This window comes from Brachycentrus maculatus, unplaced genomic scaffold (assembly GCF_059751285.1).
Source record: "Brachycentrus maculatus isolate JH-2025_06_01 unplaced genomic scaffold, ASM5975128v1 h1tg000252l, whole genome shotgun sequence".
In the NCBI taxonomy this organism is placed as follows: Eukaryota; Metazoa; Arthropoda; class Insecta; order Trichoptera; family Brachycentridae; genus Brachycentrus; species Brachycentrus maculatus.
In genome coordinates, this window is record NW_028281003.1 from 60,001 (window position 1) to 85,974 (window position 25,974).

Consider the following 25,974-nt stretch of genomic DNA (forward strand, 5'->3'; position numbering starts at 1 on the left):
ATTACGCGTTTGTCATATATACGAGTACATGTCGCTCACTCCTTTCAAGAACGTCATAAATCGAAAATCGTCAATTTTTAGTTGTGCATGTTATCGGAATGCCCAGAAAATGTACTATATCCTATCAAAAGAGGCATATTTTTAACTTAATATTTACCCGCTACAGGGCAAAAAGTGTTGTTTTTGCATTTTGAAGAAACGGTATTGTTTAATTATTTTTTTAAATAAACTAAATATTTTTCAAATGGAGAAAAGACCTTCAGGTTTTACCTAATAAGATATGTTGCACAGTAAAAAGTTCAATAAGTGGCTTGATATTTATTTTTAATACATTGTGTTATATTTTTAAACATTAAAAACGTTCTCCTGAAAAATCATGTTTTTTGATTTATGACGTTCTTGAAAGGAGTGAGCGATGTGTACATAATAAATTATTAACCACTTGTAGCATATTGTGACAGAAATAATAATTACTTTGTAGTAATGCTCTCATGTCATTATAGCATTGACATTATTCCTATTAACTTGAATAATAATTCTCTGCTTAGTAGCAAAAGGGGTATCTACGTACAACCATATGTTGAATTCAAATATCATGTTTTGAATTCCATTATGTTGTTAGACGTTAAAAAAAACGTCTCAAAATTCCAAATAACTTTCTAATATATCAAAAATAATAGTCATAAAATATATTTCCTATTCCCTTATTAACCAGCAGCCTGACATATCGCTTACTCCTTTCAAGAATGTCATAAATCAAGAAACTTGATTGTTCAGGAGAACGTTTTTAAGGTTTAAAAATAAAACACAATGTATTAAAAATACATATCAAGCCACTTATTGAACTTTTTACTGTGCAACAGATCTTTTTAGGTAAAACCTGAAGGTTTTTTCTCCATTTGAAAAATATTTAGTATATTCACAAAAATTATAAACAATACATTTTCTTCAAAATGCAAAAACAGCACTTTCTGCCCTGTAGCGGGTAAATATTAAGTTTAAAATGTGCCGCTTTTGCTGGGATATAGTACATTTTCCGGGCATTCCGAAAACATGCACAGCTGTAAATTGCCGATTTTTGATTTATGACGTTCTTGAAAGGAGTGAGCGATATATAAAAAAGAACCCATTCGGGGATCCAAAATGATGATATTTTCTAGTTTTGTTTTTATCTTGTGTTTTTTTTTAAATTTTCTCATTTGTTTATTTTAAATATGCTTCTGAATGTAGCACGTGTGTAAAGTGATCACTTAAACCAGCCTATCGTCATAGATCGTAAGCCCCGTAAATGCCCAGATCGTAAGCCCCGTAAATGTCAAAAAAGAATATGAAAAATAACTCCTATAATTGGAGATAATCCAGATTTGTGAACAAGTATTTGGACACACTCAAAATGTTGTATGTTTATACGTAATAATAAATAAATGAATTTCAGACGACAATATTTATGTGACATTTTCTCTCAATTCTCATTTTTCATACGTTTTTATAATTAAAGTAATTAAAATTTGTGCTATTTGAAAAATGATATTCAGATGTTTTTCATAGACTATTTTCAGGTATAGCTCACTCCTTTCAAGAACGTCATAAATCAAAAAACTTGATTTTTCAGGAGAACGTTTTTAATGTTTAAAAATATAATGCAATGTATTAAAAATAAATATCAAGCCACTTATTGAACTTTTTACTGTGCAATAAATCTTTTGAGGTAAAACCTGAATGTTTTTTCTCCATTTAAAAAATATTTGGTATTTAAAAAAAATAATTAAACAATACATTTTCTTCAAAATGCAAAAACAACACTTTCTGCCCTGTAGCGGGTAAATATTAAGTTAAAAATAATTAATATCTTTTTATATATATATATTTAGTAATAAATGTTACCCTGAAGAGGTCAACAGGTTGTTGCCGAAACTAGTTGGTTAATAAAAATGTGAGTGGGTCAGAACACAAAGTATTTTTATTTCTCGAAATAATATATCAAGATGATCCACAAAGTTAATGCTTTCAATATTGTAAACATAAAAATTTCCCTCTTTTTCTGGGATATAGTACATTTTCTGGGCATTCCGAAAACATGCACAACTTAAATATGACAATTTTTGATTTATGACGATCTTGAAAGGAGTGAGCGATATGTCGAAAAATAATATAAACAAAGTTACATTAACATTTTTATTGATATAGATTTTAATGTGTTTATTTTTTAACATTAATTTTTATCGAGAAATGCTAATAAAACGTATGAATTAATTAAGTTTGCTGTTTGTTATTCAATGTTAATAAATGAAGTTAGACTTCCGTATACTTGTGGTCGAATTATCACATGACATGACCGCAGATTCATTGAACACTACATATTGAAAAATAGCTCCACTGCATACAAAAATTATACAAATTTGTCTGAGAAAAGACAATAATTTAAACTATAGGTTGTCCGCCTCCGTAGTGTGATGGTCAGCACGCTCGGCTACCGCACTGGTGGTCCCGATTCCAAGGGGGTCAAATAAATATAAGTGATTTTTTCACCCCATTGAAAGCTGTCCCACCGCATGCCCAGATCTGATACAGAAGCATCTAGGCTTCCTGACAGATCTGCTCCTGCTAAGCAATTTTTTTTTAACTAAGTTGCGAAATTTAGTGAAACAACATAAAATTGTATCCCGATTTTACTATGAATTTACATTTAAAAGCTTTCATTATACCTGTCACTGCCAATCTAAATAATACAAGGCTGTAAGTCCATCACCAAATTTTCTAGAAGTTCCCCAGTGTATTTTTTCACCCCAATATTTACTTTTTTTTTAATTTATATCATAGATACATACATTTCTTTACTATACGTATTACGGCTCTTTAGGCATGGCCTGTGTTGAGCCGAAATACTTCCATGTTAATACAATTTTTTATTTTATCATTTGTTTTATTTTTATCATTAGATTATATATATTACATACAATAGATACAGTAAATAAAATATTACCGCCCTCCGCTAATATTAAAATATTAGCGGAGGGCTGATCACCTTTCATTCATTTGTTAACGATCAAGATAACACTGCGTTTATATGATGCTTGGCCCTATGCACCATTGGGTGCGTAAAAGGGTTTGAAGATAGGTTCCCAAACGTATTTGACCCCTTTTGGACACAAAGTTACTAAAGCCCCCCCTGGAAATTTATCTTTTTTAAATTAAGAAAAACAGAAAAATGAAGTTAACTTAATTTATAATTAAAATGTAACTTTATTTTAAAATCACTAAAAATGTTTTATATTTATAAATATTTATGGTGATTTTAAAACAAAGTTACATTTAAATTATAAAATGGAAAATCACAAAGTTAGAGCTTCAAATGTAAATTATATTAACTTATTTACTTTTGTCCGCCTCCGTAGTGTAATGGTCAGCACGCTCGCCTACCGTTCTAGAGGTCCCGGGTTCGATTCCCAGGGGGGTTTAATAAATATAAGTGATTTTTTCACTCTAATATTTATTCAATATTACACTGGACTGGTACCTGAAGTGGAGGGCTGATCACCTTTCCTTCATGTGTAATCGATCGAGATAACACTGCGTTTATATGAAGCAGTGCCCTATGCACCATTGGGATTTATTATTATTATTATTATTTACTTGAAGTGTCACAAATAATATACGAGTATTCGACCTCCTAAATTGTCGTGTAATCACTTTCTACATGCTTAAGGCCCATCATACGTTAAATCCTAACTTAATTTTCTTTAACAGGTAAAATTGGTAAGTAATTGTTTTTTTTTCTTAAAATTCCATTTTGTATTGAAAAAATTAAGTTTTTCTCGAGAAATAAATAAACATAAAAATATTTGAAAATATTTCTTCAACATACTTACTTATTTAAAAAAAAATAATCCAATAAGTAAGTATATATTTTTTTTAAATCAGGCGTGAGGTGACGACCGGTTCTAAGCGCAGCCGGACGGTAAATAATTCCTATTATTGCGAGTAAGGCCTTAACATGAACCATTCTACATGTAAAATAATTCCAGAAGAATATTAAATGCATTTCGTAAGGGTTTGTAATTCAACCGTAGATGGTGCCAAGAATTAGGATGTGAAATAATAAAATAAAATAAATATGGTGATAATTATACCATATCGCTCACTCCTTTCAAGAACGTCATAAATCAAAATACTTGATTTTTCAGGAGAACGTTTTTAAAGTTTAAGAATATAATACAATGTATTAAAAATAAATATCAAGCCACTTACTGAACTTTTTACTGTGCAACAGATCTTTTTAGGTAAAATCTGAAGTTATTTTCTCCATTTGAAAAATATTTAGTTTTTTCAAAAAAATAATTAAACAATGCCTTTTCTTCAAAATGTAAAAACAACACTTTCTGCCTTGTAGCGGGTAAATATTAAGTTTAAAATATGCCGCTTTTGCTGGGATATAGTACATTTTCTGGGCATTCCAAAAACATGCACAACTGAAAATTTACATTTTTTGATTTATGACGTTCTTGAAAGGAGTGAGCGATATATAGAAATTCGAGTAGTGTGGTTGTCAATCATGGGTTCATCAACCACAAAGATATTGCCAAATCGGTAAATAATATATTACTCTTACGATATATCGAAATGACGAAAATTAGAACCAGAGGAAGACCAATGAATCTTGGCATGATACATGGGCGTGGACAGATTGGATGTCGGAATAATTTAAGAGGTACGTGGGAAGGCAAATGATTTTCATTAGAAACAGAAAAAGACCGGGGAAAAGTCGGAATAATCTGAGAGGTACCTGGGAGGGATTGCACGAATGTGAAAAGGCGAAGAATGTTTGCAAAGAGTATGGCGTTCTATCCTCTCTACCTACCACTGCGGGAATGGGATTAGTTTTTATTTTACATATCGTCAAATTGTCGTCGACGATTATCTGTCAATGCTGAAAAAAGATGATTCATTGTAAAATATTACGAAATCAATTAGCATGTTTATGAGCCAAGATTAACGACAGCTAATTTACATAATAAAATAAATATTTCTACGATATTAAAAATATAGCAATAAAATAAAAACAAGAAACTCGACCTTGCCAGGGTACACGCCATAAGGTCGAGTTTCCATTCAACATCTAATATCATTGTAATAGACAAACACGACCGACGGTTCACGGCCGCGTGCAAGCCGTTCTCGGCTCTGTTGAATTAACAGGATGTAAGAAAAATGACACATGTGGAATATTGCTTGAATATATATTTTTTCTGCGGTACTAAATATAGAGAGCTAAAAGATTATTAAATTTATGTAAATTTGTGAATAAAATATATTTTTTAGTTAAAATCTACCGTATATAAATTATGTGTATCTGTAAGTCTCAGTCTGGTTAAATAAAAAGAAATAAAATAGAAAAGCACAAAATTCAATAATTAAAAATTTCACAATGCTTGTCAAGTAATAAAAATACTAATTAGCCGTGAAAAAAATAATACAATCAAAAACATTGAAAATACTGTGAAAAGTGACAGGAGCTGTTAAGAAGCACGTTGTCCACCATGATACATTTTTAGTTTTCCGTGTGTGGCTGACTCTTAGCAGATGGCGCTGCCATTGTTGTTAAAAAAAACTGTTTTTCGAAAAAAATATGTTTTAATCTCTTATGGGTGTATATGAAAATAGACGTATTTTTTTTCAATGCAACGTTGTTTTTTTATAAAATAAAACTCCAAATGTAATTAACCACTTATATTTTGGTAAAATTTCCCAACCGGTTTCTACAAGCACAATGTCATCTTCAGATATGTGATGGATGACAAGGTTCTTGTCAAAACCGGTTGGAAATAATTACCAAAATAAAAGTGATTAAAAACAAAGTTGGAGTCTTATTTATAAAAGTTTATAAAATGTGCCACAACGTATCAGCAAACAACCTTCAAAAAATTTAATTTTACATATTTGACATGTCAACATATGTAGATGAAGAAGAATATGGAAGTCTGGGTATTTATGGTCATGATTGGCAACCACACTACTCATGATTATTTATTATATTAGTTTTGTGTCACCCTGTATACAGAGTAAAATATTTATGTTTCAACACACGCGACAAGGTAACATAGCACTTCGGTAATTAGTAATTAGAGCTCATTACTATTCAGCAGCAGTTGTCACGTAAGTACAATGTACACAGTACAGTACAGTACACACACGGCCAGATAGCTGGAGATGGTAATGAGGTGTTTCGTGAAAAGAAGAAAATTCACATCCGCTTGTGTCAAGCCGTGTGTTCAGTAAACGACATCATAATGCTGTGTAAATTTGCACACATTAGTATAACGCAAAACTCTTCAATACCTTAGGACAGTGGTTCTCAACCTAGGTTCGGTGTACCTGTCTCCTTGTGCGCTACACGGAATTTTACTGTCCGGCAATCCGTTTTTTTTTTTAAATAAAAGCCACTACGACAGTTTTGCGTAATTGAGTTCACGCGCACCGTGATCGCGCACCGACCGAGCGCACCAATCCGAAGAAAGACGTCCAAAAGCACAAGCCAATCATCATGCTAACCGGACTACCGGACGGTAAAATTCCGTGTAGTGCACATGCGCCCTTAGAGCGCTTGTGCACTACACGGGATAAACATAAGGGATGCAAGATCCCTTATGTTTATAAAATTATACTCATTTTTATAAAAAAATAAAAATAAAACTGTAGTAATGCGCATATCGCTCACTCCTTTCAAGAACGTCATAAATCAAAAAACTTGATTTTTCAGGAGAACGTTTTTAACGTTTAAAAATATAATACAATGTATTAAAAAGAAATATCAAGCCACTTACTGAACTTTTAACTGTGCAACAGATCTTTTTAGGTAAAACCTGAAGGTTTTTTCTCCATTTGAAAAATATTAAGTTTATTTAAAAAAATAATTAAACAATACCTTTTCATCAAAATGCAAAAACAACCTTTTCTGCCCTGTAGCGGGTAAATATTAAGTTAAAAATATGCATCTTTTGCTGGGATTTAGTATATTTTTTGGGCATTCCGAAAACATGCACAACTGAAAATTGACGATTTTTGGCTTATGACGTTCTTGAAAGGAGTGAGCGACATCGTGATATTTATCTATTAAGGGTCGGTACGTCCAACACGGTTAAGAACCACTGCTTTAGGAGTACATAATGGAAAATAAAGCAATACCTCGTCGAATGACATAATGTGTGTTGCGCAAATTTATCAAGTCATTTATAATTTTAAAATTACAGAACTGAGCGTAGATTTCCATAATTGCTGTTCATGTTAACAACATTTTGAGTGTGTCCAAATACTTGTCCACGAAATCTGGATTATCTCCAATTACAGGAGTAATTTTCATATTATTTTTTGACATCTCATCAAATATGAAGAAGAATATGGAAGTTTAGGCATTTACGAGGCTGACGACCGTCATAGGCTGGTTTAAGTGATCACTTTACACACGTGTAACATTTTATTATTTTTAGCTTATAATTTGACCAGTTAATTTAGTTACAACATTTTGAGTGTGTTCACAAATTGTTCACAATTCTGGATTCTTTGATGAGATGTCAAAAAATAATATGAAAATAACTCGTTTAATCGGAGATAATCCAGATTTGTGAACAAGTATTCGGACACACTCAAAATGTTGTAAATAAAAATTGAAAATGATATTTTCTGGCGTTTCTCATGTATTTTTTTATTTTATTTTATTTTATTGGAAGGAAGAAAAACAGTTAAAATATATGATAAATAAGAATACAAAAAATAAAAAAAACATGAGTACCAATTACAGTTCTTCACAACTATGCATAAGAGAATTATATATTAAAGAAGAGACATGTATATGATAATAATCCAGGATTCGGACCTCACATACTAATTAAAGATATATTATTAGATTAAAACCAATAATTTTAGCTTTTCCACTTAATTTTTATTTGACCAGCGACCGGGTTTCGTCGTCACCGACATCATCAGACTGGTGGGAGGCTATACAAATTGTTATGTTATATATAAAACAATATATAACATAACAATTTGTATCAATGGTTATCAACTCCTGCCTTGTTTTATATATAACTTAACAATTTGTATAGCCTCCCACCAGTCTGATGATGTCGGTAACGACGAAACCCGATCGCTGGTCGAATAAAAATAAAGTGGAAAAGCTAAAAATATTGGTTTTAATCTAATAATATATTAAAAATGCAATTCCATCACGAAGTGTCAGTGGATAATATAAATCTAATTAAAGAGTTTCTGGTCAATAAAAAGGTTCTTTTCATCTCACCAATAGATGTCGCTAGTGAAGTTTTAATGATTCAAGAACAACGATTCGACATACGTAGTTATTATGATTATTTGTCTACTCGCTCCAGATTAAAGTTTTCGATAGAATTTTTCAGCATTATGCACACATAAATTTGGTCAGAAATAGCAGACTAACACATGAGGCGTTGAAGCGCATGCGCGCTCCAACACTCGGCCTGCTGATGTCTGCACAGAAGAGCTGCGGCCACGTGTTTCGCGAGTCTGCTAAAGAGAAACAACAAATATCGAGAGGAGAAAATACCATCGCCTTCGAAGGCCAGAGGATTGAAAAATTACATACAAAGAAGGTATAGTGCGATTTTTCACAAGGTAACTAACAGTAGAGTGCCAGTGCCGACCAGTGGCGTGCACAGAGAATTAACCCATAAGCCTACTTGTCGCCAAACGTTGGCGGTAGGTATGTTTTTACATTCGAATAACAGCTAAATTTTAAGCCACGTCCACATCAGTGGTAATTCATATTATAAAGATACTTTAGTGTGATATCTACAAATCAGTAAAGAAAGCTTTTTGTAATGCATTATTTCTTATAATTTTTATACAAATTTACTGACATCACTTGACCAAAGATGTCCCTGTAAGGATAGAATTATCCTTTTGATTGAAATGTCAACTAAAATCAGTTAGAAATCAAAACTTTACATCCCAGGTATAATGTTTTCTTGAGTTATTTTTCAAGTTTTCTTGTTAATTTATCACATTTCTGATCTAGACACACGATACAATACGTGTATAATAGTTATATGTACCATATTTATTGGTAAAACAGTCAAAGTTATAATTTTATGAGATTTTGTTGAATTTGAACGCCGTTGACGCCTCAAACACGCGAGCGTTGTGATTGGTCGGACTGTTTTGTACCAAAAAAACATCAATCTGTTTAGTGCGCGGTACCTTTTTCTGCATTTAAAGATTATTTCTATGTTTGTTCTCGTTTTATCAGGTGCAAAATATTAGCGCCTCATTGTTTGACAAACCATATCACCTTCCTTCCGGGCGGGGTAACTTTCTTACTTGCGGGGATACATTCAATTAGTGTATTTATATACATGTTTTGAAAAAAAAACTGATATGCGGATGGGTTAATTAGAGTAGGCAGTAGAGGTAGGTAGTAAGGTAAGCTGGTACTACTTACTAGGGTAGGCAGTAGAGGTAGGTAGTAAAGTAGGCTAGGTACTGCTTAATAAGGTACTGGTTGCGTTTTCACATGTCGCTCACTCCTTTCAACAACGTCATAAATAAAAAAACTTGATTTTTCAGGAGATCGTTTTTAAAGTTTAAAAATATAATAAAATGTATTAAAAATAAATATCGAGCCATTTTTTGAACTTTTTACTGTGCAACAGATCTTTTTAGGTAAAACCTGAATGTTTTTTCTCCATTTCAAAAATATTTAGGATATTAAAAAAAATTAAACTATACATTTTCTTCAAAATGCAAAAACAACACTTTCTGCCCTGTAGCGGGTAAATCTTAAGTTAAAAATATGCCGCTTTTGCTGGGATATAGTACATTTTCTGGGCATTCCGAAAACATACACAACTGAAAATTGACGATTTTTGATATATGACGTTGTTGAAAGGAGTGAGCGATGTCACGTGGGTGAGTTAGGATAGGCATTGCTTTTTTGCTTATATGGAATGCACGCCCCTGGTGCCAAATACAAAAGGATGTAAGGAGAGGGAACGCCGTTGTATGCGAATCCTTAGTAGACGAAAGTAGACGATGGATTGCCAGCTGGGAATCGACATCGCAGGAGGCTAATCCCTTTTAAAAGAGACCAAAGGGCCAACACTAAGAAGAAAATATCATCGATCATAAGGTTGCATTGACACAACGACGGACACAAAAAATGTGCATAATGAACAACATGTTGACTGAAATTAAAAACTAAAAACTAACTAACCATCACGCCGCTTCCCCGCAGTGGTAGGCAGAGAGAATAGAACGCCACACCACTCTGTCCTTGCAAACATTATTCGCCTATTCCACGTTCATGCAGCTCCTCATACATACCCGCCGATTGTTTCGACTCCTAACCTGACCATTTTCAAGTATTTGGCACACTTGAACGTGCCAAGTTTTACACGGTCTTCCTCTGCTCCTTTTCCCAATAACATTCGCCTCATAAATTTGTTTTACCGTTCTTTCCTCACTCATTCGTTCTACATGTCCAAACCATCTCAACACACCTTTCTTAATTTTATCTATAATGCTCGTTTCAGCTTTGCAATTCTTCCTTATTTCACTATTCGAACATCTATCATACATCGTTTTGTCGCACATTCTTCTGAGGGATTGCATTTCGACTGCATTCAATCGAAATGCGATCAATGCTGACTCAAATTAAAAAAATATCATAGCGTGATATATGATTATATTAAACCGCATTCCACTGGGTCACCTCATTCCAACAAAACTCGTTTATCTGACTTTAAAATATTGTTTTTGATAGTTGAAATATTCAAAAAGTCATTGGACATGTTTATATTTTAATATGTATTGAAAATATTATTGCATTTGTTTGAAAATACGCCTAGAAGATGCGCATAATACCCGGAAAAAAAACAAACATCAAAATTTAAGATTTGTACTGACATTTCTTGGTGGAACTGTATTTTATATAACAAAACAACAACCACATATCGCTCACTCCTTTCAAGAACGTCATAAATAAAAAATCGTCAATTTTCAGTTGTGCATGTTTTCGGAATGCCCAGAAAATGTACTACATCCCAGCAAAGAGGCATATTTTTAACTTAATATTTACCCGCTACAGGGCAGAAAATGTTGTTTTTGCATTTTGAAGAAAAGGTATCGTTAAATTATTTTTTTAAATATACTAAATATTTTTCAAATGGAGAAAAAACCTTCAGGTTTTACCTTTAAAGATGTATTGCACAGTAAAAAGTTCAGTAAGTGGCTTGATATTTATTTTTAATACATTGTATTATATTTTTATAAAATAAAAACGTTCTCCTGAAAAATCAAGTTTTTTTTATTTATGACGTTCTTGAAAGGAGTGAGCGGTAAGTAAACTCTCCGGTGGTCTCCGGTGGAATGAATTCCGTGTTTGCGATTATCCCCTTAAATTAATTTGGCCAGAAAGAAATATATAAAATCATTATTTTCAATCCCTGCTTTGTTGTGTATACAAAATAAGAAATTTGTCCAGCCTCCCAGCAGATGATGTCGGTATCGACGAAACCCAGTCACTGGTAAAATTAAATTTTTTTGGTAACAACTAAAAAGTTTTTTTTAATCTTGTTAAATACAGTTCCACTAAGAAATGTAGATACAAAACTTAATAAATTATCGTTTTTTAAATATAAGTTTTTTTTGCACATTCGCTGTTCTTCACCTGTCTTCGCCTATTTACTTTATTTACTTGCATCGTTTTTCATCCCGACCAACGCCTACGGATTATAAAGAAGTTGAAATATACGTATTAACCAATATCACTACGTAGTCTTTTTTTGGTTGGTTGGAAGATATTGCTCCTTAGCAAAAAGCCCGCTAATGTTCATATTTCTTTTCTGTACATGAAGTTTAAATAAACAAATAAAAATATCATTGATATATTTATTATTTAGACTTAACCTTTTCAATACTGTAGGGACATATCGCTCACTCCTTTGAAGAACGTCATAAATCAAAAATCGTCAATTTTCAGTTGTGCATGTTTTCGGAATGCCCAGAAAATGTACTATATCCCAGCAAAAGAGGCATATTTTTAAATTAATATTTACCCGCTACAGGGCAGAAAATGTTGTTTTTGCATTTTGAAGAAAATGTATTGTTTAATTATTTTTTTTTAAATATATTAAATATTTTTCAAATGGAGAAAAAACCTTCAGGTTTTACCTAAAAAGATCTGTTGCACAGTAAAAAGTTCAATAATAGGCTTGATATCTATTTTTAATACACTGTGTTATATTTTAAAACATTAAAAACGTTCTACTGAAAAATCGAGTTTTTTTGATTTATGACGTTCTTGAAAGGAGTGAGCGATATTGTCCCAGAGAATTTCTAATAATTACTAAAATATTATTTTTGACATCTCATCAAAGATGAAGAAAAATATCGTTGTCATACAGGAGAAAGTGACCGAGTGCATTGTTTAACAAAAACGTGATCATTGACTATTTGCTATATTACTAGTTTAATATTGCCCTGAAAAAATCCCAAAGGATTTTAAACTTGGAAGTATAATATATTGACTTAGTAAACTTGGAAGTCTGGGCATTTACGGGGCTGACGACCGTCATAGGCTGGTTTAAGTGATCACTTTATACATGTGTAACATCCAATCCAAAATCCAGATTTTGTAAACAAGTATTTGGACACACTCAAAATGGTGTAAATTACTAAAATAACTTAAATGCTTACAAATGCATTGCGGCTGTCCTAACTCAAAACACAGTAAGGGACATTTTTTTGTAGTACGTTTTTTTGCATTTTTGGTCTAAGTAGATTCTACTTAGTCCAAAAATGCAAAAAAAACGTACTACAAAAAATGTCCCTTACTATGTTTTAAGTTTGCCGATTGGGATCTGGGATTTCGGTACTGTAAACAAGTCCAAACCTGTCTTTTTTCTTTTTAGTGCAACATATATTTTATATGCTCCACTATTTTAGAATAATTACTACTATTTTAGTATAAAATACTGTTGGGACACATACGACCCACTATTGGGACAACATGTCCCAATTATTATTTTGTAATAATCAATAAATAATATTTACAACATTTTGAGTGTGTCCGAATACTTGTTATCAAATCTGGATTATTGTAAAAATTGTAAATAAATTATCTGGTCAAATTATAAGCTTAAACAATAAAAATGAAAATGGTATTTTCTGGCGTTTCTCATGTGTGTTATTATAATCCAGGATTCGGACCTCATATACTAATAAAAGAGTTTCTGCTCAATAAAAAGCTTATTATGACATCTGTGATGTCTCTAGTGAAGTTCTAGTGATTCTAGAAGTAGTATTCTTTAAGTAGAACTTCCAAAAATATATGTAGTGTGGTTGTCAATAATGGGTAGAATTGGTGAATGTTACACGTGTGTTAAGTGATCACTTAAACCATTATGACGGTCGTCAGCCCCGTAAATGCCCAGACTTCCATATTCTTCTAAATCTTCGATGATATGTAAAAAATAATATGATAATTTATTTTAATATTTTTTTCCCGTCAAACTAAATTAGCAATAAATATTTTATGCTATAAATATTTCATGGATTATTGAAATAAAAAATCGTATTGAAAGGGTTAAACAAATCATTTACTAGGAAATTAAATAACGACTACACCCCTTCCCCTCAATTAGTCCGTTATATCGAGGTTTTGCTGTAGTTTTTATTTAACTAACTAACCATCACGCCGCTTTCAGGGGTAGGCAGGGATAATAGAACGCCACACTATTCTGTCTTTGCAAATATTCTTCGCCTCTTGCACGTTTATGCAAATCCTCATACATAACCGCCGATTATTTCGACTCTTAGCTTGACCGCTATTAAGTGTTTAAAAAATTTGATCGTGCCAAGTTTTCCTCGGTTTTCCTCTGCTCCTTTTTCAAACTACATTATAGTTGTTATTTTATTATATAAAATGCGGTCCCACAAAGTAATGTTAGTAAAAAAAATATGTATTAATATTTCATGTAAATTATTGAATTAGAAAAATCAAAATATTATACTACGTTACATTACTTTTTACTTAAAAAAACATACATAATTCAAACGATTTACTTGACAGTTGGAAATGATGAAAAACGAACAAGAAAAAACAATAATAAACACAAAAAAACGACTTCATTACCAAACTGAATACTGTTTCAACTGAAGGAAACTAATATACGTGATGATTTAGAAAAAAAAAATATGTATATGCATGTAGACACAGTTTTATAACTCACTTACACATTGACAGGATGTATGTTGATACTGTTAATTTACTTGTACCAACACAGGCTTGAAATACACATCCAAGTAAGTAATTTTAACGCGAATGTAAATAACGGCAGTGTTTACACTCCACATGAAAGTGGTCTTAATAAATTCGCTAAGAAATCGTTTGAAAACGGTTTCGATTAAAAAAACACACATACACACACTAAACATAAGTAATTTTAACGCAAATGTAAATAACTGCACTGTTTACACTTGCGAACACGAACTAGTCCGAAAAGGTAATGGGTATCTTTTGAAAGTAGACGCGATATTGTTTTAGAAACTTGTGTAAATTGTCGCAATTTATTGTTGTGTTTACGCTGCGAGCGCGCGAACGGCCATCTTGGGATATTGGGCCGGTGGAGTTTGTATTATTATTATTTTGAGGTTATCGTGCGTTGGATGGATTCGGCGGACGCGGTTATCACTTTTCGCAATGCGCGCTGCCCGCGGACCGGCTTGCGCGTTACTGGAATCTGGTACGACTGTTCAAGTACAAATTTACAACACTCGCGTATGGACAAACAGCGGGCCTTATCACGGCATGAGCTGCAAGCTGAAGAACCAATACGCGGCATCATCATCATCATCAATACGGAGGTCCTCACCAAAACGTTATATTTCCATTATAAATGATTTTTACAAATCGATTAGCCAATAATTACACATCGTGATATTTATCCGCTATGAAAACCAACATATTATGTTGACTTTTTTAAAAATTTATTATTAGATTAAAACCAATATTTTTAGCTTTTCCACTTTTTTATTTGACCAGCGACCGGGTTTCGTCGTTACCGACATCATCAGACCAGTCAGTAAAGACGAAACCCGGTCGCTGGTCAAATAAAAAAGTGGAAAAGCTAAAAATATTGGTTTTAATCTAATAATAAATTAAAAATGCAATTCCATCACGAAGTGTCAGCGGATAATATAAATCTATTATGTTGACTTATTTACTGTGCGATTTGAGTTGCAAATACATATGTGGAGGTCCTGACCAAATCGTTACATTTCCATTGTAAATGATTTTAAGTAATCAGAAATTTTAGCTTGTAAAATTGTTAATATTTGGTGCTATTTAATGATTTTATATTGGTTTTTAAACAGGATTGGTCACGTTTTGTCGCAACTTTAATGAAGATTTCGATAGAATACAGTAAACAGAACAGATTTGCCTTTAAAGGTTTTTTGTGCAATATTGGAAATGTTACTTTTCGATAATAACCTCCACATTTGTGGTCTTTTATAAAAAAATTGTAAAAAGTAATTACTTAAATCAGCTTGTGACAGTCGTAAGCCTAGTAAAAGCCCAGACTTCTATACTCTTCTTGATCTTTGTTGAGATATAAAAAAATAATACATTTCGTTTTGCTAAAGGGAATCCGTTGAGCCACAAAGAGTTACCGGCTGAGTCGATGGGTGCTTTTCAAGCACTGTTATTATCTAATTGGAAATAATGGTAGCATTTGTATTACGAGAGCGACGTAATCAATTGGGTAATAATTCTTCCCAGACGGTAGAGTCGTTCAATAGATTAAATGGGGACCCCGCACAGAGCCTAGGATAAGGTATGTTGCATTGTACAACATGCATGCCTAGTGATTTAATTATCATAGCGGTTGTTGCACAATCTTCAATAAATCACGTATCGAAAATTTCATTATTTTATTATTTCTTCTTCTTGTTCTTCTAACCCTTATCCACACCCCAATGGTGCATAGGGCACTGCATCGTATAGAAGCAGTGTTATCTTGATGGTTAAATACACGAAGAAAAGGTGATCAGCCTTCCACTTCAGGTACCAGTCCAGGGTCATATTAAATAAATATTAGACTGAAAAATCACTAATATTTATTTTGAGCCTCTTGGGGATCAAACCCGGGACCTCCAGCATGGTAGCCTAGCGCGCTAACTACTACGGAGGTGGACTTTTACTTTAGCAATAATACAAAATATTGTTATTCTTTTCCTTCGCTTTATAACTAGCTGTTTCCCACCACTCGTTACTGTGACTCGGTCTGGTTGAATAAAATAAAAAAAATAAGAGAGAAAGCATGAATTTCTAATAAACTTTATTTCGCAATGCTTGTACCTACAAGTATTGTGAAATTTAACATATTAGATGTAATAATTTAGGAGCTATAAAAAAACACGCTGTCCGATATTGAGTGGTTATAGTACTGGATATATTGCTATTGCGGTCAACAGATGGCATTACTATTTCAATTTATGTAAAGCAGTAAAAACACACGCATATTCGAATGCAACTTCTTGTCGAAAATTCAAAGCAACCGGTGAATAGCTAAAAAAGATTTTGAACAAATGATTAAATTGATTTAAATATCGCGTTTCAGGAAAACTTTGAACACCCAAAATATATATTTTTTAATCATCATATTTAAATTATATTTTATCAATTTACACACAGGTTCCAAGGAGACACAAGACACAGAGAAGCAGTAAACATAGCACTATGTAGAGAATTGATTTTATGTTTTTCAAATAATTGATTCTGAACTTGACTATTTTTAGTTAAAAAAAAAAATACTAATATTTCTGGGTGCGTCAACATTATTTTTTATTTACGCAATTGCATTTATTGTGTATTTAAAACTAACCGAGCAAACAATATTAACTGATAGTACTCAAGGCTGACGCAATAACGTTATTGGAGCGGAATCAATTTTCCAATTTTGTTCTTTGTTATCAAACTCGCTATGTGATATTTACCCGTAATCTAACTGTTTTTAACACTAAACATCGCGTGGAAAAAAACCAAGCCGGGTAAAAAGGTACAAACATTACATACCTAGAAATAAACACAACTAGATGATAACCTATTTATTTTACAAAGAGCCTTAAAATTATTAATTAATTAATCAATTACTTGTTTCTCAGGGATAGAGAACTAGTTTCGCATAATTTTAAATAATCATTTCGAGGCTGACATATATTTTTACTCTTTCTTAACGAAAAATGCATTGTTTTATTTACTACTTAGATCAGTGGTTCTGAACCGGTGCTCCGCGTAGTTATGAAAACCAACATTTTATGTTGGCTCATTTACTGTGCGATTTGAGTTGCAAATACATATCGCTCACTCCTTTCAACAACGTCATATATCAAAAATCGTCAATTTTCAGTTGCACATGTTTTCGGAATCCCCAGAAAATGTTTTATATCCCAGCAAAAGCGGCATATTTAAAACTTAATATTTACCCGCTACGGGGCAGAAAGTGTTGTTTTAGCATTTTGAAGAAAAGGTATTGTTAATTTTTTTTTTATATCCTAAATATTTTCAAAATGGAGAATAAACATTCCGGTTTTACCTAAAAAGATCCGTTGCACAGTAAAAAGTTCAAAAAGTGGCTTGATATTTATTTTTAATACATTGTATTATATTTTTAAACTATAAAAAGGATCTCCTGAGATCTAGTTTTTTTTTATTTATGACGTTCTTGAAAGGAGTGAGTGACATGTCGGGCTGACTATATAGACCTCATCAAAGGAGTTTTGAAAACACTGCAGGATTTCTATCAAATAAAAAAAACGTGCCTTACTTAATTAAAAGCAAACGAAAATAAAATGGGAAGACGTATGAATGTGAAAAAGGCGAAGATTGTGTGCAAATACAAATTGGTGTGGCGTTCTATTATCTCTGCCTACCCTTTCGGAGATGCGGCGTGGTGGTTAGTCAGTTAGTTAATTACTATATAAAATTCACGAGTATAAATACGTCAATAAAAAACATTTAATGCAATAAATTATTTGAAATATTTTCCGTTGATGATATTTTTGTCAAATGAATATTTTTGTCAAAATATTTTTTTAAAAATCAAAAGTATGAGTTTGAAAGAAAAATCGTAATTTTAGTACAGGTGGTTGGCCGTACAAATTTTCTACAATCATTAATAAAGAAAAAAAAAATCATAATTTTAATACGGGTGGTTGTCTGTACGAATTTTCTATATTCATTAGCATTAATTTTCATATAATTTTTCTCTGAATAATGAAATGTATTCGGCAAAATTTCCACAATTAGGTAAAAACGCTTATAAAAAATCGGGAAAATGTTATGCAATAAAAGTCCGACATCTATCGGAATTATCCGTAAGTTTTTCAATGAACAGTTTATACTATTGAAATAGAGATGGCGTTAGTTGTGCAATAAGGGATATTCAATGATTTTATGACGGCCATAAAATGTTGTGGTTATTTGAATGCGGAAACCCATTTGCTCCTTGTTTATAGGCTGTTAAATATTCAGTGCTATTTTATTTGATGTCGGATAAAAAAGTAATCCCAAGAGACAAACGTCTGAAAATAATTCATTTAAATGGTAAGTGTAAACTTTTGCGGTATCTTCAAGTAGCGTACGACTACAGCTATGCAACCTCGAGTACCCTAGTCATTGCTGTTTTTTCTTTTTCGTCTTATGTAGTACATACTATTCCTCTTTTATTTCATTTCCCAGGTATTTAGTAGGAACCCTATTTGAGATGCTATTACCTTGAGCTCCTTAACCTACGTCATCTGCATGCTATTTCAGACATATTCCACTCCTATATGCAAGGAAAACGTCCGCATTCGTGGGCTAGTGGTCAGCCCGTTTAGATACAGTGCTAAAGATCCCGGCTTCGATTCTCAGGGGGGTCAAAATAAATATGGGTGATTTTCACTCTCATATTTATTTAATATCACCCTGGACTAGTACTAAAAGCGCAGGGCTGATCACTTTGCCTTCTTGCAATTAACGATCAGGATAACACTGCCTCGCTACTATGCAGTGCCCTATGCACCACTGGGTGCGGATAAGGGTTAAAAACGGAAGAATCTAGAGTAATCTGCCCGTCCAGATTTCATATAAAAGACGATCGAGTAAACACCGCGTCATTGCAGTCAAGTGCTCTATGTATCACATGAAATCCAATGTGTATTCGTCACCTTTACAAAGACATACAATTTATCAAAGTAAGAAAACCTATTCAACAAGTGTGAGGCAACAGAAGAGTGTCTTTCTCTCATTGTAGATACGGCCTGTATTATATGTATTATTTTATTACGAAAATATATACAGTGGAACCTCTCACAGCGAGTAATTCGCATAGCGAGCAAAAAAATATATGTAAAAGTTGCTCTCCTAACGAGAAAATTTTCGCATAACGAATAACAGAGAAAGAGCAAGTCCTTTTTCACGATATTCACTTGTGAGCAGTTTCGTATTACTGTATTTCACTGAACGGTTTCATCGGTACTATATATTGAATAAAAACCTACCTCTTCTTCCAACGAGACAGGGAATTGGGTGATCGGCTTGACTGCGACATCGTCTAGAGCTTGTTGTCTTCTGTAAGAGAAATGGAGTACATCAATTAATGGAATTTTCAATTTGATTACCGATAAATTTCAGCATAACGAAAAACTAGCAACTCTCGCAAACGTACCGCTAATATCAAAAGTCGTTATGTCATTTTTCTTAACTAACTTCGAATATATCGGACAAACAATCCGGTCAAATGTAAAAAAAAAACAAAAATGTCCTGTTAATTATATATGCCTAAAATCGAGTGTCGCTGCTTGTATTTATTTTTAGCAGCTATGATAATCACATCATACGTCTAGCACTAGAATTTGAGACATAATGCCGTCTTGCTTGTAGACTGCATCTAGTCGGAGTAACAACAATACTGCCAAAGATGAAGTTATCAGTTGTAAGATCACATCTCGACGATCTAATAACATTTATTGACTATTCATCAGATGACGAAGTTCAACTAAATTATACGTATTTTCCCAATTTTAGAGAGTTTATTATTTTATTAAAAAAAACAGTAAGCTTGAAAAGTGCAAACAAAATATTTGATTCCGTTTTCAAAGCAAGATTACTGAAAGCAAGCGCGTCGATATCAAACAGAAATGTCACTTCACGACGAATATCCGAAGATAAAATGCTGATTTTTGTATGTGATTTGCACTGATTATTTATTTCTAACAACTCTGTTAAAAAAAAAAAAATTGATTTAATTTTATTTAATAAAAATAACAGACTTTCGGCTTCAACCACCCTACCTTCGGGTTATTTTTAGGCATATTTTTTTTATAAACAAGCAAAAAAACCACAACGTTTGTTGTCACAAAATATAGCCATGAAGGTAGGTATGAAACCTAACAAAAATTTGTCAGTGTATCCGGTACGCATTAAATATTTTAGGAACAGATATCTTTTCTCGTGCGCGTAGGTTATACGGGTTAGCGCGGAATGGTGAAGATAAACCGCGCGTATCACGTACGTTCGTATGTGTAGGGCGGTTAACACACACCCTCCCCAATATGTACGTTATACCGAGGTTTTACTGTACATTGTTTGCGAGGGGATAAAAAAAACAATCTCACAACATGAAGAAAACTTAAAATGGAAGATATTAAAGAAAACTCACATAAAATATAAGAAGCGGTTTAGAGATTGTAAAATATAGAATGAAAGTCATGTATGCGGCGAGAGGAGAGGGTGCAACGGGCAACGTGCATGTAGGGGCGGGGGAGGTGTAATGCATATCAGGATTTTAATATTACTTCCAGGGTTGACTTTAGTGTTTCTCGGATTTATGGGTAGGTACTTAATCCTGAATTACAATACAGAGTTTTCGGAAAACACACAGAATTTTCGACTTGGGAAAAGCGTCTTAGTAATTTATACATGTATATGTATATTTGTATATTTCGCCTTCAATAAATATTTTAATTTTATAGTTTATTTATAGTGATTGGACGTACAATATCGTAAATAAAACAAGAATTAGAATATTTTTAAAATAATCAAATTACACATTTTTAGGATCAAATAAGTTATATATATATTTTATTAAATCGGCATTTGATTTTAATATTAAAAGTATAAATTATGAGTTACACAAATTAAATGCCGAACTAATAAAAAAAAAACTTAAAATATATATGTATTTAGCTTTTCCCACTTTTCTTCAATTTGATTGGGTCTGTGGCAATTGAAATCTATACTATATATAAAATGCAGATTCATATAGGAATGTAATAAAAACTGTTACCTATATATGTTTTTAAAAAACAGCAACAAAAATAGTTACATTATTTAAAAGATTTATGAATTATGTAAGGTTGTTGTTAAGAAATATTATGTATTATTCAAAATATCCTTTCGGCGTTTTTAATCTTATGGTTTTAGGAGTATTCTCAATAAATGAATGGGAAAAATAGGAAAAATAGGAAAAGGAAAAATGTGTTTTTAACCTGTTATGAAATATTTTTATGCATACATGATTGTGCCTAGGTGACGTTGTCAATGATAGAAAGACATACAACCTGAGGATGAGGAGAGCTGACCCCAACAGTCTACAAAGAGGAAAAGCTGGGATGGAGCCAGGAAGAAGAAGAGGATAGTGTTTTTGACTATTCTCAATGTATAAACATTTTCAGAATGTTATACATATTTAAATTTGAATATGTAGCATTTTAAAAAATACGTTTTTGTGACAAACGATGCACGAATATTTAAATGTTCTCTAGTTTATAATAAGAATCAAGTTGTATTAGATTAGGGTTGAATCATGTCCTTCTAATTTGGAGTCAACAACGTTAACGACGTGACCACAGTCCGACTCTACAATAAACTTCACTAAATAATTTCAATGTATATTTACCGAAGCAAGATGACTCTGAAAACTGGTCCAGCGAGGCCTTTGATGATTGCAGAAGCGTTCAGATGACATCTTCCATGCAGAACTACTCCATTCACCTTTAAAATAACAAAAAAATATATATATATTAAAAAAAAGCAACTATAAGGCTTGGTTTCAATTAAAGGTAAATTAACATTCAACAAGGTACCGAGGTTTTGTATTCGGTGTATAGGAGTATTGAATCCAAACACTGTCCGGCCGTTATTACAATAAAATATTTGACGGTTTCTCGTGTTTCTGATGATATTTTATTTTATTTTTAATCTTTAAAAACGATCTACTGAAAAAATCAAGTTTTTTGATATATGACGTTGTTGAAAGGAGTGAGCGATATATGTAAATAAAAGTATAATTCAATCCAATAACCGTGTTTAATTTTGGATATCTTATATTATTTATTGATTCGACATTAACATTGTGGAAAGACATGTTTACTTTTATTTAACTAACTAACTAACTAACCATCACGCCGCTTCCCCGCAGGGGTAGGCAGAGAGAATAGAGCGCCTCACCACTCTGTCCTTGCAAACATTCTTCGCCTCTTCCACGTTCATGCATCTCCTCATACATACCCGCCGATTGTTATGACTCCTAACCTGACCACTTTCAAGTATTTGGCATACCTGATCGTGCCATGTTTTTCTCGGTCTTCAGATTTTATTTTATTAAACACTTGAATGTACCACTTTATGAGTTTTATTTATTTATACTAGTTTCGAAAACAGATGTTTTTATCTTCTGGTAAAAATTAAAACTAACTAACAAAAAATATATATTAGGGGTATATATAGGTTAATATATTGGTTGGATATATTACCCAACAATTCAAAATGGAATTCTACCAACTGTCTGCAGTTACAATAAATTGAAATCCAATAGACTCCTTATTTACGTTGTATGCAAGAGTTTGAGTATATTTTATTATTATAATAGTGTATACCATTCGTTATAAAAAATGCGCACGATAATACTATGTCACGATGCGTTTTAAAGCGCAACAATAAATTACGAGGTCTCTTCAAAGAGTAATATAAAAAGCTGTGAATGTATAGGAGTTCCTCCATCGCCTCTGAGTAAATAATCTCGGCTAGATGCGAATTAGTGCTTCCTGAAGCTGACCTTTGGGAAGACACAAATAGATCATATTATCATCGCTCCGATCATATATTCATTATCTCGAAACTCAACATCGCATATTTATCCAAAATATGTATATTGAGAAGCGTTCGCGTAGGAACATGTCTAGCGTCGGCTGCTACCGCGATTTGCACTCTGGTAGCCATATGAGTTATTTGATTTGTAATTTAACCATTGAGAATAAAGAATTCCAGTAGTGATCATGTCTTTAAGAACAGTGTCATTTTTAATTCATGGGTGAGAATTTTTACTCATGAATTACATGAAATTATAGTAACTTCAAACATAAAGAGTAAATCCACTCACAAGTAGGCATAGGCTATGAAACTTATGAAGTTGAAGCCTGAGTAAGGACATGATAAACGGTGTTGTATAAGCCGAAGCTAGATTTCAGAGTCACTTGGACGTTAGGTAATTTAAAAAATAAAACAGAGGAGAAAATATTTTTTTCCAATTGAAATATAACTTTACAACATTTTGAGTGTGTCCAAATACTTGTTCACAAAATCTGGATTATCTCCAATTACAGAAGTTATTTTCATATTACTTTTTGACATTATTAGATGTCTCTAGTGAAGTTCTAGTGATTCAAGAACAATGTTTCAAAATTGGTTCATGTAATAGAACTTCCAAGAATATGAGTACAGTAGTGTGGTTGTCAATAATGGGTAGAATTGGTGAATGTTACACGTGTGTAAAGTGATCACTTAAACCAGCCAATGACGGTCGTCAGCCCCGTAAATGCCCAGACTTCCATATTCTTCTTCATCTTTGATGAGATGTCAAAAAATAATATGAAATGTGACTGTCTAGCTAGATTTTTTTTAAATTTTGGGGCACCGGAAAGGGTTGAGCATGATGATGATGTTGATAGTACCCACCTCCAGGATCTCGTCCCCGACGAGCACGGCGCCGCCGCGGCAGGCCGGCCCGCCGGGCCTCACGCCGCACACGAAGACGGCCATGCGGGCGCGGTCGCGGTGGCCCGCCAGCGAGAGGCCCAGCCCCGCGGGCCCGCGCTCCAGCTGGACCGCCACCACGCTGTGCCCGAGGCCGGCGTACTTCTTGCGCACCTTGTCTGGAAACAAATATAAAAATATTAATGAAATGTGTTGTTTTGTGGTCCCGTGGCCAGCGCGTCTCGGTTCGAACCCACTCTACCACAGTTTGAAACACGAAGACGAAGAAATTGAACCAATTGTTCAAGAAATTCCAATTCCCAAGCCAATACAATTCAAGATGCGTTTGTCAGCTTAAAGTGGTTCTCAGATTTTGCCAATACACATGAGGTCAAAGGTCTTTCACAGACTTTAAACTCTGTCCGCCATCAGTTGTGCAAGTACCAAGTGGAAAACGTAAAACAAATGACAATTGAAATTTTTTTCTCAAAGAAACAATAAATATTTTCATTTAAATTTAATAAAAAATTTACTTGTATTGGCATAAAAAAAAAAAATATATAATTTTTTATTCACCTGTTAAATTGAACACCTCCTTACATTGAAAATTTTTTTCAGTACACTAGTGGTGTTCAATCTAACAGGTTTCACTGTATTTCTAATAATGATCCGCTTAGGCTCACAGAAACAGTATGAAATTGAAATATTTGAGCAAATAATAAATATCAAAAAACAAAAAAAAAACATCACCAATTTAAAAAAATATATATTTTAAGCAATTTTTTATTATTATTATTTCTTTGGTTAGCTTATACTACATTTAATACAAACAAATTTTTACATTTTTGTCTTTTTTTATTTCCAATTAGGAGTTATTTTTATATTACATATGTGGTTGTCAATCACGGGTAGAATTAGTGAATGTTACACGTGTGTAAAGTAATAACTTAACCAGCCTATGACAGGTCATAAGACCTGTAAATACTCAGACTTCCATATTCTTCCTCATCTATGTCGAGATGTCGAAATGTAAAGCAAAATTGTTTTAAATACCAACATAATATCGCTCAGTCCTTTCAAGAACGTCATAAATAAAAAATCGACAATTTTCAGTTGTGCATGTTTTCTGAATGCCCAGAAAATGTACTATATCCTAGCAAAAGAGGTATATTTTTAACCTTATATTTACCTGCTACAGGGCAAAAAGTGTTGTTTTTGAATTTTGAAGAAAAGGTATTGTTTTATTATTTTTTTTAAATATACTTAATATTTTTCAAATGGAGAAAAAACCTTCAGGTTTTACCTAAAAAGATCTGTTGCAAAGTAAAAAGTTCAATAAGTGGCTTGATATATATTTTTAATACATGGTATTTTATTTTTAAACTTTAAAAACGATCTCCTGAAAAATCAAGTTTTTTGATTTATGACGTTCTTGAAAGGAGTGAGCGATATATTTTCGACGATTGGGGTGAATAGGTTAATATGGTTACAATGAAGGGATGACCATTCCCCGAATTGACATTTTCCTTTTTATGTAGATAGTTTAGCGAATTAAACGGCGTTTTGAAATGGTTAAATGATAGTGAAATGCGAAACGATAAACACGACCGTATTAACTAAAGTTTCGGGAACCGCAGTAGTGTGTAGTTGTACGACTTGCCAACGCCAAACTTATTTCGTTCAAAACTTTGTTGATAAAATGTTCATCCGAGTAAATAGGATGCTCGAACATGCTTCCTGCGGTTGGCCAAGGGACTGTTTCATTTCAAATATATCGGGCAAAAGGTCTTTAAATATTAACAAAATGTAGCTAACCTATCTATATTTAAAAAAAAAAAAACTTCATGATCGGCATTAAAATTATTTTTCTTCAAACACTCATCTGCTTCCGATGATGCATAGGGCATTGCATCATATTAACCGCATCT

The 25,974-nt window shown here is 32.8% G+C and overlaps 1 protein-coding gene across 1 annotated transcript in view; it reads right to left on the bottom strand.

Annotated features, from left to right (window-relative positions):
* The window catches only part of LOC148306123 (multiple PDZ domain protein-like), a 310,195-nt gene that overhangs the window by 33,219 nt on the left and 251,002 nt on the right, over nt 1-25,974 (bottom strand). Inside the window, exons 23-25 of the mRNA XM_088265577.1 lie at nt 24,029-24,225; nt 21,972-22,066; nt 19,573-19,642 (exon numbers count right to left, since the gene is read on the bottom strand). Coding sequence (XP_088121703.1) covers nt 19,573-19,642; nt 21,972-22,066; nt 24,029-24,225 — 362 coding nt within the window. The remainder of the gene's footprint in view (nt 1-19,572; nt 19,643-21,971; nt 22,067-24,028; nt 24,226-25,974) is intronic.